The 15,958-nt window shown below is 40.3% G+C and overlaps 1 protein-coding gene across 2 annotated transcripts in view; it reads left to right on the top strand.

The window, feature by feature from the left end:
- The first annotated feature begins 3,026 nt into the window (after positions 1-3,026).
- Positions 3,027-15,958, top strand: part of PTPN5 (protein tyrosine phosphatase non-receptor type 5) — a 60,413-nt gene continuing 47,481 nt past the window's right edge. The window contains exon 1 of one of the 2 annotated variants that reach the window (XM_018076130.1): positions 3,027-3,303. In XM_018076130.1, the coding sequence (XP_017931619.1) occupies positions 3,204-3,303 (100 nt within the window). In that variant the 5' untranslated portion in view covers positions 3,027-3,203. The remainder of the gene's footprint in view (positions 3,304-15,958) is intronic. The other variant, XM_008922044.2, reaches the window with a different exon arrangement.

Consider the following 15,958-nt stretch of genomic DNA (forward strand, 5'->3'; position numbering starts at 1 on the left):
ATAGTCTTGTCTGACTGGGGGTTGTAGATGGAGTGAGGGAGCATCTTATGACATCACTACAGATTGCCTGAATGTGTTATGTTCTTTGGGAGAGATTCTGTGTCCTTCCCAGAACAGGGAAAAAGTGGACAGTAGCAATAAACTATTTAATAGTTTTGAGTTCCACCCTCTGGATTTGCATTACTCTTCTGTGATGATGCTCCTGTACATTAACCCACTGTGCCACTCTTGTCAGTGCCAGGGTATATATCCAGATAACTGTGTGTACAGTTTTTTGCCTGGATCTGGGCAGATCATGTCATTGTTTTCAGCAAAAATTATCTCAGTAGCTTAAAAACACGAGATTTTCCTCATTCAAAGCACAAGGTAAAGTTCCTGTTGCTTCCATGAAATAGTCTGAATGTGCTTCGGAGTACTTTCTACTAGAAGTTTTGTAATTGCTTTTCAGTCCTCTGTGGCACATCCTCTAGAGTTTTCACACAGTGCAAAATTAGGTGCTGAAATCTTCCCTTAACTTGAAGCCTGATTTTGCTGGCACTTATGCACATGAGTAAGTGCTCCTGTAACTAGTTTTAGCTGCTCGTGTCAGAATAACAAAGGGCACGCAGGAGTTTTAAAAGGAAGGTCGTGCAGTTGTATTGCCTTTACTGTTTAAGGTGAGTAAAACTACTTGGCCTTCACAGTTTTCCTTGTAGTCATGGGCAGATGGAAGTATGACTTTGACATCACTGTAAAGTAGGTGTAAAATGCTGCCAAATCTGAATATTGTTTTCACATCAGTTTTACATTGATAATAACTGCAAGGTGTAGGTTAATTGAGAATAAATCTTTATGCATTTTCAGAGGCGGGAGTTATTCCTAACTGTCCTTGCTTTAGTGGTATTTTCTTTTGATCATTCACATGGTGTTGGAGAGACAGAAATTGAGTCACGTTAGGCAATAGATGGGCTTATTTCCTTCAACAGTGTAAAACCACACTTCTCCCTAAGTTATATGATGGGGAAAGAGGAAGTAGAAGAGAAATGTTTGACTTTGGAGTCAGTGTAGAGAAAAGAATTCTCTAGCAAGGCACCTATACTGAATGCAGACTACAACAGTAGCATATATCTTACAAAGAGAGAACTCTCTAGAAGAGTACAGAGCTCCAACAGTTGTTCATATTCATTTGGCCTCTCTGGAAATGACGTGATACCAAGTTCTTTGCACACTGGGTTTAAAGAAAACAGTTTTATACTAGCATTTGTATGCTGTGGTGAACCACAGGCACTACGGAAGGTCAAAGAACAGCATTTGGGGCTATTGTCATTGCAAACAGCTTTATGTTAAAAACTGAGAGTGTGGTCAAGTTACCTTGTGTTAGCTGAACCACAGCACCTGTGTGTACACATTCTTAGTCGGCTTTTGTGAAAGCACTAAGCACTTCTGGCTTGAATTTTAACTATCTTGTCTTCTATTCACATTGGACTGAGAGTATGCAGAGTTAATTACATTTCCACTTAACAGAAGTAATAACGTTTTATGCTGGGGCAACCTGTTCAGATATCAGAGCCCTTCGTGTCACAAAAAGGTAGCATAAGGAGAGCTGTATAAGGAGGTGTAGCATCCTTTATTAGATCACTTGATGTAGTTTCGGGATACAATTTGGCCTTCAGTAGTGAGCCAAGAGGCATCAATTCCTTTTATCCAGTGGCAATCCCTTATGAACTCCAGTTACTTCTTGGTTCCACACCTCATGGCCATTCTGCTGGAGTGAGGTGAGTGTGCTGCAAAGCCTGTCTCTTGGGAGCTGTTGCACAGAACTGGTGATTATGTCATCAACAAGTTTGAAGAGCAGTGGGGGTGCTGATGGTATACTCAGAACTATCCACACCATCTTTTTATGGTACTTGTTAGTTGTTTTTAATGGCATTTGCTCTGTAAAAGAAGGGTGACTCCCTTTGGGTCTTTCCTGCAAGACATCTTTTCTGGTTTTGAGCTTTGACTGAAGAAGTCACATCAGAAAACAAACTTAATAAAAACATCTAGCTGAAAATAATTGGTTGTTATATTTTCCTGTGGAGGAGGGAGAGGTGTTTCTAAGTGGCTATAAAAGTATAAATACCATCTGTGTGCTTTATGCTTATTTTTTCTGGTTTTAAGAATAACTTCTGGATTACATTTTGACACACATTGTGTACACAGACAGTAATTCTTATTCTTGGACCTACATAGTTCCTCCATACTATGTTTGTATTACAAGTGAAAGAGACAGCATGTATCCAGGCCTTTACAACCAGTTGCATCCTTTTACTTAGTAATCCCTTGTCCTGGTTACCAGAGGATGGCTTAGTGCTAAGATGGGCTATATAGGATGAGGTGATTTTTTTCAAAGAGTTGTATCAGGTCTGTGGACTTCAGATGAGACTGTGAATGAACTTGCCTGACGTTTGCAGTGTGAGGTCTTTTAGAAGTAGATGACAAATCACATAAGCCTTGAAGGCAGAGCACTTCATAATCTGGACAAAAAAATGCATCTCCCTTAGCTGAATGAGTGAAGAAGGAAAAGGTCCTTGTAGTTTGCTAGAAGTCACTTTCTCTCTACATGCCTGCATGACCGTCTTTACCCATGTCTTTGCCATGTTTGAGTGGCGTGTTGGACACACGGTCTCTGAGGCTGTGATGGACTGTTTCCAAATTGTGTATTCAGTTAACCCCGCTGCTTAATGAGTATGACACATTCAACAGTCCTTCACAAATAAGTAGTAAGGGGTTTTTCTTGTACTCACAAACCTTTAAACCCTCTCTGAGATTTTAGTGAAATGGGGTGTTATGATTTCAGGTGAAGGCTTTTTCCATATGGTGCAGGTGGCTCCTAAGAGAGCTTAGCTTATGGATTGCTTCGTTTTCCTTAAACACTAAAAGATTTTATGGCACATACCCTTTGAATACCTGGAAGGTTTCAGGCAGATTCCAGTTCCTGTAAGCAGGGAATAAGCAAAAGCAATGGTATCAGTAACAATACAGGAATACATTTCATCTCCCTTCTGTATTTGACCTCCCCCCACATCTCAGTGGCTTGACATTTTCTTTATGGATGAACATCACATCATGGTCTTTTAGAATTTATTGTCATGACAAATTGTGTGTAAAAGCCCTGAATGGTTCTTAGACATCTGATAGTGTTAAAGCTTCAATTTTTCACTTATTCTTCAGGATTCTAGTGCATGAAGGACGTAAATGATAATCCCAGAGGACCATCTGTCCTGGAGCAGACATTGGAACCAAGCTACTATGTGACTGAAAGAACTGAGTGCAAGTCAGATGGTAAGTAAGACAAGGAAGATGAGATAATCATATTATACCTTCAGTACAGATGAAAAATACACCCATACACTGTTTCAGAACTTGTCCTAATTTTCTTGGAGAAAGAAAGGAACAAGGGAAAAAAAAAAAGGAAAGGAAAATTCATTGCAAGTTTTAAATGTTTTTCAATGCCCAATTAGTGTGAAACATCGCTTTTGCTAGATCTTTTTATAGTGGTGTATATATTTTAGTTTAGCTGTGGTTCTCATGTCATTCAAAGGGTCCATTTTACCTCCATTGCCTACTTGATGGGTAGGAAATTCTTTCTAGCTCAGATTTCTAAGGAAGCCTAGAGGATTGAGCCTTTGTCTCCTAAAAGGTCTTTAGAAAGTCCTTTTAAATCCAGTCCATAGCTGTCTCAAACACTTTTAAAAAATTTATTTATTTGTGGTAAGCAGTAAGTAAATTAGTTTTGTTTAGTCATCAAGGAAGTGGGTGTTTCCAATTCTGGACTTTTTTCTAAATATACTCTGTCTCTTACAGGAAAGTGTTTCCTGTCTGCACAGTGAGGGCTCTTGGAGCAACTGGGCTTTGTACTTTGAATCATGTATCCAGTGTATATAAACCTTTTTTTCTTTTTATTGGTTAGTGGATTTATTTACTGGTTACAGTTAATGCTGCCCTGGACCAGCCTTTCATACCATCTTGCAGACTGTTGCAGTTTGTGGTTGTTTTTATGGTAGAGAAGCCTGTTCAGCTGGATGTGAGTGGGCCTTTGGTGTCAACTCCGCACTGTGAGGGAGGCCTAGTTTATGAAAAGAGGATGCTGAAAACCTTTATTAGGGCGCGTTTGGAGGGCAGAAAATGTTTTGTATGCAAATAAACTGTAAGGTGAATAGGTTTATTCCACATGCTGTATGCTTTACTTCTTAGAAACCCTTTATGAGCTGTGATCTTTCATTATTTATGTAAGAATCCTGAAACCTATAGATATTTCTCCTGGAAATTTACATTCTCTTTACAAATTTAGATATAAGCGGTCAGCTTTGGCCAAACTAACAGTCAATGCTTGCTGTTCATTTGATGGCATTTCTTTTCTATAAGCTAAGAGAGTCATGTTAATATTTTACACTTTTTGGTGTTTTTTACACCTTATCCAGACCCCTTGAGGCCACTGTTAAACCTAGGCCATAAAACATCAGTGTTATTTAAGTTTTTATTGAGATGGTGTGTAAGTGTGCCAAATGATTGGAAGATTCATTGTGGTAGAACATGTACAAATATACAGTAAATGACAACCACACACTTTTTACCTCACAGCACTTGTCCTTGATAGTTTGACAGAAGTAAAACCACAATGTTTTATGTTACCTGACCCTTGTAGTCATAGACTATATTGATTTCAAAGCAAGATGTAAACACAGTTCTGCTGGTTATACAAAATAATGCATTCAGAAATCACTTTGCAGAGTTTATCAAATTTATCCCTGTACTGAAATTTGTAGTAAAATTAAGTTAAAAGTATGGAGTTAAACCATGAGTGAATTTGTTCCATCCATTTACATAGAAACCACACACAGGTCCTGTTTTGGAACTGGATAGTTAGGAAAAAGTAATTTATGTGCTATAAATCCAGTATATGATCCTTATGGATAGTGAGGATATTCAGAGGTCTTTCATGTTTCACTTCCTGTGAACCATGTGTTCATGCACAGACCCTGAAGGTTGTTCATGGAAAGGATCTTTAATCCAGCAGTGATACTGGCTTACTCTTTATATGTGGGCAATACAAAGGGAAGTTTTTCAAACAGTTTTGTTTTTATTGCAGAAGAAGGCGTGGGTAGTTCTGCCTTGCAGAATAGCTTAGCCTGGAACAACCCTTATGTGGGAGGGCAGAAAGAAAAGATCGACAATCATTTATCATGTGACACTGAAGTGGAATAGTTCCAACAAAAAGACTTTTGCTAAAACTTTCCAGCTGAATGTGAACTGAAGGTCATGCACTTGCCTTCTTGTTAATATGATAGCACCAGCATGGAAGCACTGGTAACATGCTGTGTGTGTAGGCTGCCCCTGGCAAGTGCGCTTGCTGAAAACGTACCCTGTAAAGGCCTCAGTCTGAGGTGGCTGAACAGACTAGTTTTGGCAAAGATGCTTAGAAAGTATCACTGACACTAATTTGAGGGAACGCTCAGGTGTATAAAATGCAAATCTATGTCTTTAGAGCTGATGGAAGATGCTCTAATAAATGTTTGAAGTAAAAGTTGTTGTCCAGGCATTGTCACAGGACTGTAGACTGCTCCTTGTTTCAAATCTGACTAAGAAAATGGTATCATTCAGTTGAGCTGTCACAAACACACTAATAAACTTGGCTGTTGTATAAAATGTTATATATAATGTGGCCAAAGGTTTTTTTGTAGTTCCTAAGTTAAGTAATCAATAAAAATCATACAAAGAAAATCTTGTTGTTTTCATGGCAGGGCATGGGAGCTAATGAGAAGCTTCTAAGGCACGGCTTGATTAGGGTAGGTTGGAGGGCAACTTCAAATTCTGAAAGATACCTTGAAAAATTGTTAAGATGTGTTTATACCAGCCAACAAATAGGGATGGTGAAACCATAAAATGATTTACTAGATTGGAAAACAGTCATTTTAAGTAACTGAAAGGCTATTTATTTCACAGAACCGCCTCATGTTCACATGCTCACATCCAACATAGTGTATGAAGCAAAAAGTATGCAGAGTGAAATTAAAACTAGATGCTGTTCCTGAGGATTGAAAAGTTTTGCTGTAGCTGCACAACATAGTAATGAGCTGCTCTTGTGCGGGTGGAAAACAGGATACAGATAAAAGAGGTCACATGAGTCTGTGGGGATGAGCAAAATTAACATGCTATTTTTGAAGGAGTGTGCACTCGGGTTGGCATTTTGAAGCAAAATTCTTTCAGTTAAAGCTTTATTAAAGCAAGTTTATTCTACAGTGTGTACACAAAACACTAAAGAAAATAAAACTGGTGGAAATCTGTTTGTCTCTTAGCAGCATTTAAGAATCAGAGAGATGAAGAGGACATGGCAGTTTGCAGCGCCAAGGTACACTGTATCTACAGTGTACAACTGTACATTCACAGGGACCCTGATTTCAAAAGAGTTAAATTAAAAATCAGTCTATTCTTTTTGACAAGTATCTATTTGCTGAATTATCATGTGCCACTTTTAGTTCTATGGTCCTTATTGATTTAGTACAGTTTTAGTACAGTTTTTTTCAGTATTATCATATCTTAATGAAGTGCTGGATAAGTTCTTAGGTAGTTTTTTGTTGGTTTTTGGGTTTTTTTGTTAATTCTTCTTGCACTTGATCCTTTCTCAGGCTGGACAGGTGGCAAATGACTTGACTTGATGCTGCATAAAATGGTTATCTTGCTTCACATTAAGTAGGAGGTATAACTTTGGTAAACATGCATTTGTAATTTAAGGACTTGAACCTGTTGATGCTGTCCCCTGCTGTATGTTTATTCCTCTGCCAGCTCCATTAGTCCAGCACAGCAGTCACAATATCAAGGATATCTTATCGTTGAATAGCAAAGATAAGACTCTGTTATTCAGATTGGGATTTTATGAGGCATTTAAGAGAACTGATTATTTGCTTTCCGCTGAAGTTCCAGTGAAAGTTGAAATTTTTGGTCACCTTTCAGGCATCCTGCATGAAAAGACAACAGAATCCATTTGCTGATATGTCCTGGATCTCTGTGTCGCTAAGTACCTTTCTAGGTCACCATGGAGAGATTGCCATTCATCATGTCACTGTAACTAGAAAACAGTGAATCCAGCTGGTCTCTGGCAATGCTGACAGCTTAGTATTGGTGAAGTATGCATTGTCAAATTATAAACTGTTGCAGAGATTTACCTGGAACTTCAGAAGTCTTAGCATGTCACATCAACCAGGTTTAGAGCATGCAGGTTTCTGAAGACAGCAGTTTGTAATGGTGTGCTAGGAAGTGGTGTCTGCTGTCTACAATCTAACAGCCCAAGTAAAAGACATACACAAGCTGATCTACCACAGTGTTTTGGTGCAAAGCTCCAGCTTGTGATTTGGGTTTCCCCTGCACAGTTATTCTAACCACTGTGCTGCTGCTTCTCCAGCAGCTGCAAGTCTTTCCTTGCTTTCCAAGAGGATGTACATCTGTTTTCCTCCAGGTGCATTCCATCGTGCCTCTTTCTTTCCCAGATATGCACTGCATTTTGAGTTGCGGTGACAGAATGATTTGGGGTTTTTTTCCAAATTGATAAGATGGAGCTGCCTCTTATTTGCTTGATGAGTCAGTACCGTGCTTGCAATGATAAAATAACCAACTGAAGTGGAACGCCTCACATGCACATTCATTTGATCACACCAATTATTTGTTTGGCCTCACATGCACATTCATTTGATCACACCAATTATTTGTTTTGGTTTCAGTCTTTGAACCTTAATACAAGAATGTTACTTGAAAACTTTAAAGATTTATTGACAATCATGAGCACATGCTGACATGGGGCATACTTAATAAGGTATGATTCAGGAGTCCTAGCAGAAGTGGGCAGCTGTATTTCAAAAGTAGATCACGGAGTTTGTTTTTTTTACAGTTTCTGTCATTCCTAGGAGGATTGGGGTCCTAAATCCAAGGTAAAAGTACATTCTACTGTGTCTCTACTACTACACAGGCAGCAAAATAGTATTTCTGGTCTGTCAGTCTCCTCCAATGATTATTCAGGACTCTTCTGTCAGTCCTTCTTTCACCATTCATATTAGGACAGTTTGCTCTGCTCTTGCCTCTCTGTGTAGCTCCTGCCTTTTAAGCTTGATCTTCAGGAACAGGGACTGTGACAGAAGATAAATCTAATCACATGCTCTTTGTTAGAGTGAGGTCTGGAGGGCATCGTCGTTGTCTTTTTATCTCTTGGTTTCTGCTGAAGGAAATATAGACATATGGACTTCAGGAGTGCAACATCAAACTCAGGTACAACCCTGCTCCAGATGGTCATAGAGGTGAAGAACTGTGGTTTGTTCCTGCTGTGCAGTCAGATGTGGCAGCCTATGCACATGCACCATGTCAAAAAACAGGTGGGACATGGTGGCATATTCCCTGAAATGGCATTGCTTGGCTTGGCATGTCTACCTGTAAGGCCATGTTCTGCCCCTGTGAGAGCTGACAGAACTATTCTGTCGAGTTCTATTAGACCCTGTGATACTTCCCCATGTGGGACTTTCTCGGCTTTTGTGCAGGTACAAATATCATAAACGTCACTGCAGTTTAAAGTTTGGAATGATGGGCTGTTCTCACACTGCCCAGTATGTAGTGTTTGATGTTCTCACAACTGCACCTGTGTTTTCTTAATTGTGAGTGACAACAGACGCATTTATGTGCTGTATCCACAGATATGCAAAAGCACATGGTAGACAGCAGTTTGAAAACTGTGTCAGTCTCAGTTTCAAAAGCAACTCTGCAGTATTGTGTCCCTGTCTTTCAGTGTGAAAGGGATTCTGTATGTTAGGCTGCTTTTGAAAATGAAACTTAGGCCCATCTTTTGAAGAACAATTAAAGTTGTTTCAACAGAACCACAGTCTTATCTGGCTGGATTGGGACTTCTGAAAATTTGACCTCTTGATGCCCTAAATGAGCTAGGGAGAAGATATCCACCATCATGTTTCCCACTAGAAAAATGAATCAAAATCAATATCTGATTTCTGCAGTTTTGCCTTTGAAATGTTCCATTAAGAGCTCACAGTTGAAATTGGGAAGTTTAACTAGACATTTTTTCTGTTTCAAAGTTTAGAGCAAGATATTCCCAAGAAGAGGGAGGGTAGACTGTCTCCCCTAACTCTGAGGTTATTTAATCCCCAAGAGGGAGGAAGTTTTCAGTGTACTGTACTTCTTGCATATGCTACCTTGTTTCATTTGAGCTATTGCCAGATGCTGTTTTTAGTCTCCACTCAGTGCTTCTGTCAGGCTTTCACACTCCTCCTCCTCCTGTAGGCTTCTCTTCTATGACCTTGTATTTATTTTCCTTCTTTCATCTCTTATTAGATATTCTTATTTCCATTATTCTCAAGCATAGTCAGACCTTCTTTTGTCACCTGTATTTTGTCTTCTCCTTTCTCTGTTTGTTACCGCGAGTCCATTATGGATCTTAACTGGCAAGAGTGGTTTTATAGGACCTGGTTTAATGCATTAGAGCAGATATTTCATAAGTCAAAAATACCAGAGAACCTGTTTCATGGATGTGAGATCCAGAACAGTGCAATATTTTGAATTGGGCATGTTGTCACATACTAAATTTTAGGAATGCCTCATGGTCAGTGTTTGGATTGGTGGACTAACTGATTAATTAATGGACAAATTAATTGCATAACTACAAGCTGAAATAAGCTGAAAATCAGCCTGGTAAAACAACTAGTCATTTTTGAGAACAGAACTTTGATGATAAGTGTGTGTCTGTGGCAGTTTTATAAACTTATTTTAGTTGAAGCAAACCACCCTTTGGAAGTCTAATGTCATCACAGCATTTCAAACTTCTGCTGTTTCATGCCTTCTTGACCTCTGCCTTACCAGTTTGTGAATTGTGGTTTCATGCTTTCCTTACATCTGCTGGTGACATCCCCATGGGGAAATGCAAGAAACCTCAATAAGCAAAGTAGCTCAATATGGATAACATAAGGAGCTGAATTGTTGGGGAATACCATCCTCAAGAATTAGAGGGTTTAATGATGGAATGTTTTCTTCATTGTATCACTGTTCTGTCTTGGAAAAGAAGTCTTGGGAATCTGAGACCTGAGACCTGCTTTATATTTGTGCATCTTCTTGTCTCTTTCCACCTATACATGATCTCTGATCTTTGGTAATCTGGGCCTGTTCTGTGTCTTCACAGAGGAGAGGAGGGACTGCAAGGATTGGCAAGGTAACAAAGCTGATGGAGGGCAAGCATTGACTCATGCTCAGCTGTCCAAAAGCAGTGAGGAACAGTCTCCCAACCTTTCTACTTGAAAAGAGGTGTCAGAGCTGATCATGGCATGGTCTCACCTGTTAGATTTGTTAGATTTTTCAAATGCGGTGTGTTACACCAGGAAATATCGTTGAATGCAACTTGGGAGTTCCCCATGGCTCTTTCACCACAAAATGCACCTTCCAGTTGAGATCTGGCCATGTTGCCAAAAAAGAGCCATATTCAAACGTGTTATTGAAGGAAAGAACAGAAAGGGGAGTCTACCTTGGTGAGCCTTCCTTAGGAGTACTCAGAGTGTAACTGAGGATCTTAAACTCTCAGATTAAGCAGAGAAAGGAGAGATTTGGGCACTCCATGAGAAGAGTTTTTTGGGAGGACAGAAGAGGAGCTGAGTAAATACTGACATGTTTATTGTTTAATGGTGCATTTTCACAACATCTGTCAAGCTTCCTTTAAAAATACTCAGCCAGCTATGGCTTAACTGTAGATATTTTTCATACTTACTTCCCAATGCAAGGAATTGGCATTTTAATTTCACAAATAAATCTACCAGCTTGTTAAACTTATCCACTTGCTCATGCAAATGGAAGCCCAGCAAATTCAGTTTGTTCTCATGTGCTTTTTTCATCATAGCTTCCTGGTTGTCTTGTAAGTTCTTCATAGTCTATTCTGTTCAGATTCTACGTTGCACTGTATTGTATATAATTTCATCCCTTAAATTGCACCCACCACCATGATATGTGGTAGCACTGGGTTGTCAGACTGTTCTCCCCATGGGATCTGAATGCCTCTTCACTGTAGGCTGCTGGCTTTCTGTGTGCTACACCCCATGCTGTGGTAGCAAGCAGCCTGGATAATACTGTATTGTGGTTCTTTGCACCTACCAAAGAGCATGAACGCTTATCCGTGTCGTTAATGACATGGATCTGGTATTGCTTTATTTTAAACTCAGCTGTTTAGCTAAAAGAATGTGTTATTTAGAAGAAAAATGCAATTTCACCTGAAAGTAACTGGCCAAGTGAAATTTTATTTAGTCCCAACAATAGATGCCATTTGCTGTTGATGATTGCCATCATGGCACGCTTTAAGTGAGAACAAACATACTACCCCCCTCCAATACACACAAGCCTTTTTTCCTAACAGATTTATTCATTAAGCATATGTTCAAAGACTACAGCTATTACCACTTTTAAATAGAACCATTTTTTCATTGCTTTTCATGGATAAAATGCCACAGTGTTATGAAAAACCTGTTAATGTTCCAGATTTAATGAACTAACATGTTCTATTAAAAGTCCTTTCTACTCAAGTTGTTGGACAATAGACTTTGCTGCCTTGCAAAGTTTTTAGCAGTTTGTATGCCTTTACCTTCCCTCTGTGTATGTTAATATGGTCTCTTACTTCTGAGCACAAAAATAGGATAGAAGGTGGTTAGACTGCAAGGCTTGGTCCCAACTTCCTTGCACAGGCAACATTTCTGCTGAAATAGGTAGAAGTTTCATCTGACCAATTTTGCAGCCTTTTGAGAAGAGGGATGGCACTCTTGAGAGACACTAAATGCCTTCCATTTTGTATGCCTTCAGTGGGAGACAAAGAAAAATACAGAAAGCTTTTTCAGAATAGGTCATTTTTCTTTCTGTCATGTCTGTTCAGGGGCTCTCAAAATGGCCCCTTTTAGCATCCTTTGTGCTCACTGGTACTGACGGGTTCTGAATGTCGTTTGCCAGGACATTGAAGAGCCTGTGTTATTTTCTGTAGGGAAAAAGGCTTTTGCAACAGCTCTAAGGTGAAGCTTCCTTTGTTCTTGAGATTTTTCTGCATGCCACTAAAGTGCTCTTTCTATTGGATGCACATATAGGTTCGATGATGCTATGTCCATTCAACTGGTAAGATCATTTCAAGATCTGTAGAGATGAAAGGATGAACTATGTTGTATCCCTCAAAAATAGGACTTGGTACTGCCTTGCTTCATCTTTTGTCTTTTGTGCCTCTGTTCAGCATATCTGAAATAGATCACAGGGCTTCTACCTGGGCCATGCATAAAATGCTCTTGTCCCTTCTTCTTATGATCTTCCCAACATAATTAAGGCTACTGTGGTGGTTTGACCCTACCTGGAGGCCAGGTCCCCACCAAAGCTACTCTGTCACGCCCCTCCACGACAGGATAGGGGAGAGAAAACATAACAAAAGGCTCATGAGTTGAGACAAGGACAGGGAAAGATCACTCACCAGTTACTGTCACAGGCAAAGCAGACTTGACTTGTGGAAATTTATTACCAATCAAAATCATTAGGATAATGAGTAGTAAATCAAATATTAAAAACTCTTTCCCCTCACCCTGCCCTCCATCCTGGTCTTAACTTCATTTCTGATTCTCTACCTCCTTCCCTACAGCAATTCAGGGAGATAGGGAATGGGGGTTACAGTCAGTTTATCACATGCTGTTTCTGCCACTGCTTCCTCCTGAGGGAGAGGAGTCCTTGCCCTGTTCCAGCATGGGGTTCCTCCCATGGGAGACAGTCCTCCATGAACTTCTCCAATGCAGTTCTTCCACAGCCTACAGTTCTTCACTAACTGCTTCAGTGTGGGTCCCTTCCAGTGAATGTGGTCCTTCAGGAACAGGCTCAAGTGTGCAAGGTCACAAGTCCTGCCAGCAAACCTGCTCCAGCGTGGGCTCCTCTCTCCATGCATCTGCAGGTCTCTGCCAGGAGCCTGCTCCAGCACAGGCTTCTCACAGAGTCACAGCCTTCTTCTGGGCATCTACCTTCTCTGGTGTGAGGTCCTTCCAAGGCTATCTACACCCCTCTGGACCTCCATGGGCTGCAGGGGCACAGTTCCTTCACTATGGTCTACACTGTGGGCTGGAGGGGAATCTCTGCTCCAGCACCTGGAGCACTTCCTCCCCCTCCTTCTGGACTGACCTTGGTGTCTACAAGGCTGTTCCTTTCACATATTCTCACTCCTCTCTTCCCTGGCCACATTCACTTCTGTGCCATAACTTCTTTTCCTTCTTAAATATATTATCACAGAGGTGCTACTACCGTGTGATTGGCCCAGCAGTGGGTCTGTTTTGGAGCTGGCTGGCATTGGCTCTGTTGAACATGGGGATGCTTCTGGCAGCTTCTCAAAGAAGCCACCCCTGTCGCCTCCCCACACCCTGCTACCAAAACCTTGCCACACAATCCTTTCCGGAAAGGACCAAGCAAGTTTGTTGTACACAATCGTCAATGGGAGTTGAGGGGTGCAAGGAAAAAAATCTCTAGTAGAATTTTCAAGTAATGTGGAGGAAGACCTGAATTATAAATGTTATGAGATCAGGAGCTTCTGAAAAGAAAGAAATACTTCAATCAAGATCAGAGACAATAATATTTTTAAAATTTGTGTTGCATAGTCGAGGAGGTAAAGTAATTTGTTGTGTTTTCATCCTCAGAATAGGAGATACTGTAAACACCTTTTATACCTCTAGCAATGGGAGGTTTAAAGTGTGCCTCCTTGTCAGCTGTACCTCCCACAGATGCAGCATACCTGCCTTGTGCTTCCATGCAATATCAGATCATATTCAAATCTTCTCCAGAAAGGTCTAGGATTAAGGTATAAAAAGCATTTCTGCAATATTTGCTGGAGTACAGAATAAAAACCCCCTAGGCTAACTGTGATCCCAGTCTTACTGGGGCGCTAGAAGTAGAAAAGCTATGCTGATACAGGATCCAAAATGGTGCTTGCTTCCCACCTTGGAGACCTATTGATTAATGTCAGCTCTTGCTAAGGTAACTCAGCATGAGGCTCTGTGGTATAAGAGTCACCTCAGGTCAAGCAGAGCCTTGGGATATGTGTGTCCATTAGAGGTTTGTTTCTTTGGATTGTTTTGTAGAGTGAAGCTCAGGACTGCAGGCAAGTCATGCAAAATCCTCCCAGAATAATTGCAAAGTTCATCACCAGCGTGTGCCTGTTTGTCTCACCTTCTCTGACAGAGATCCTTAACAACTTGTGCATGTCTGCTTCTCTATCTAGACAAAACATTGCTCAGTGCATGTTTCCTCACTGGGAAGAGGATGAGAAGACAAGCTGTTGCTTTCTTTTTTTTTTTTTTAGTTTACTATTTAAGGCTGTGTATCCATGTTGAGAAGCGGAGTATAGGAACCAAGATAGTCTAGGCACAGGTAAACGAAGTGGACTGTTACCACCTCCTACATGCACTGTTCCCTTTTTGTGCTCCTATATGGATAGCTAGGGAGAAGGAGAGATTGAAGCTGTTATGCTTAACCCATTTTATTAACCTGAGAATGCCCCTAATGTGAAGGGACTGCAGTTACAATGGTAGCAGAGTACTGAACTGGAAGCAATGATATTTAATTGTGCAGGGTTTGCATTAATGGAGTAGCCCTGGATGGAAATAGGGCTCTAATAAGGAGGTAAAATTGAGTGTGGACATCCTGTTTCTGGATGTCCATGCCCTAGCTGTACAAGTGCTTATTCTGAAGCCTAAGTTATAGTATCTGAGTGAGGCTGCTGCTTTCTGAGGAAGCAAAGCAATGCAAGCATAGCCTTTTTAAATGCATGAAAGAAAGTGAAATGCTTATACTTGGCATAGTACCCTTGGGGCATGTATCAGGTTTGCAACTGAAGATGATTGTTGAGACTGGTCTTGATATAATTTACTTTGCTCAGGAAAGAGAATGTCTTTGAAATAAACATTGAATGCGATAGTGGCTTTCCTAAATGTTTTTGGTGAAGGCTCCAGGGCGTAAGATTTGAGTCACTTAGTAAAGCAGGCTATCCCCAAATGAATGACATCAAAATGTTCACATTTGAACCTGGCAGGAAGCCAGTGTATCACCCATCTGCTTCAAGGTGCAAACCTTCTCATTCACCAGAGCAGAAAGCGGATCTAATACCTACAGAATGCCAGGCTAGTAAGTCACTGAGGTGAAATTAGAAACACACAGTGGTATTAGCATTACAACTGTAGAAGTTATTCATTTATCAGGAGAAATATGCTTTTTTTTTTTTCAACGGTACCAATGTGCTAACACCAATTTAGATTATGGTAGTATGAGTAGTAAACACTTTGGAAAGTGTATGATGCCAGAATGTGCTCATTTCTTTTAATTTTCAGAGTCACTCTTGTATTGCAGAGGCCATTTGACTGTGTTTAAATTATTGCTATTTTTTGATTAGGCATTCACGCATGTTTAAGTATATCCTGCAGTTAAAGACTAAAGGCACAAAAATTATAATTAGGGTTTGGAAGAGGAGAGTTGGTTATCCTGTTTCAGAGAGTTCAAACCTGTACATTTCAATCTGCATTGTTGTGCTGCTGACAGTTGTCCCTGGCTGTGTTGCCTGTGCAAGGCTGATTCATGAGCAGTCAAAGCCTTACCTCTTCAACTGTGGAATTACAGAGCTGCTTTTTGGGTTTCTATTTGCAGTGTTAAAAGGAAGTTTTCAGCCTGGAATTAATTTGGGACAACCAACTCCACTGAAACTCAACTAGTATTCTGTTTACAGAGGCTCAAATCACCTCCGAGTTATCACCAGGCACTTGAAAATGTTCACTGAAGAAAACAATATAACAGAGAAATGTATTCTTTATTTAAAAATACCAATTGTTAAAAATTGAATCTAATTGTTAAGTGGTAACCAGACGTACCGTCTGTAAGGGGGTTAGTAGGAAGGGAGGAAAGAGCCTTACGCAAA

The sequence above is a fragment of the Manacus vitellinus genome, unplaced genomic scaffold (genome assembly GCF_001715985.3).
Source record: "Manacus vitellinus isolate BGI_N305 unplaced genomic scaffold, ASM171598v3 scaffold_30_pilon, whole genome shotgun sequence".
Classification (NCBI taxonomy): Eukaryota; Metazoa; Chordata; class Aves; order Passeriformes; family Pipridae; genus Manacus; species Manacus vitellinus.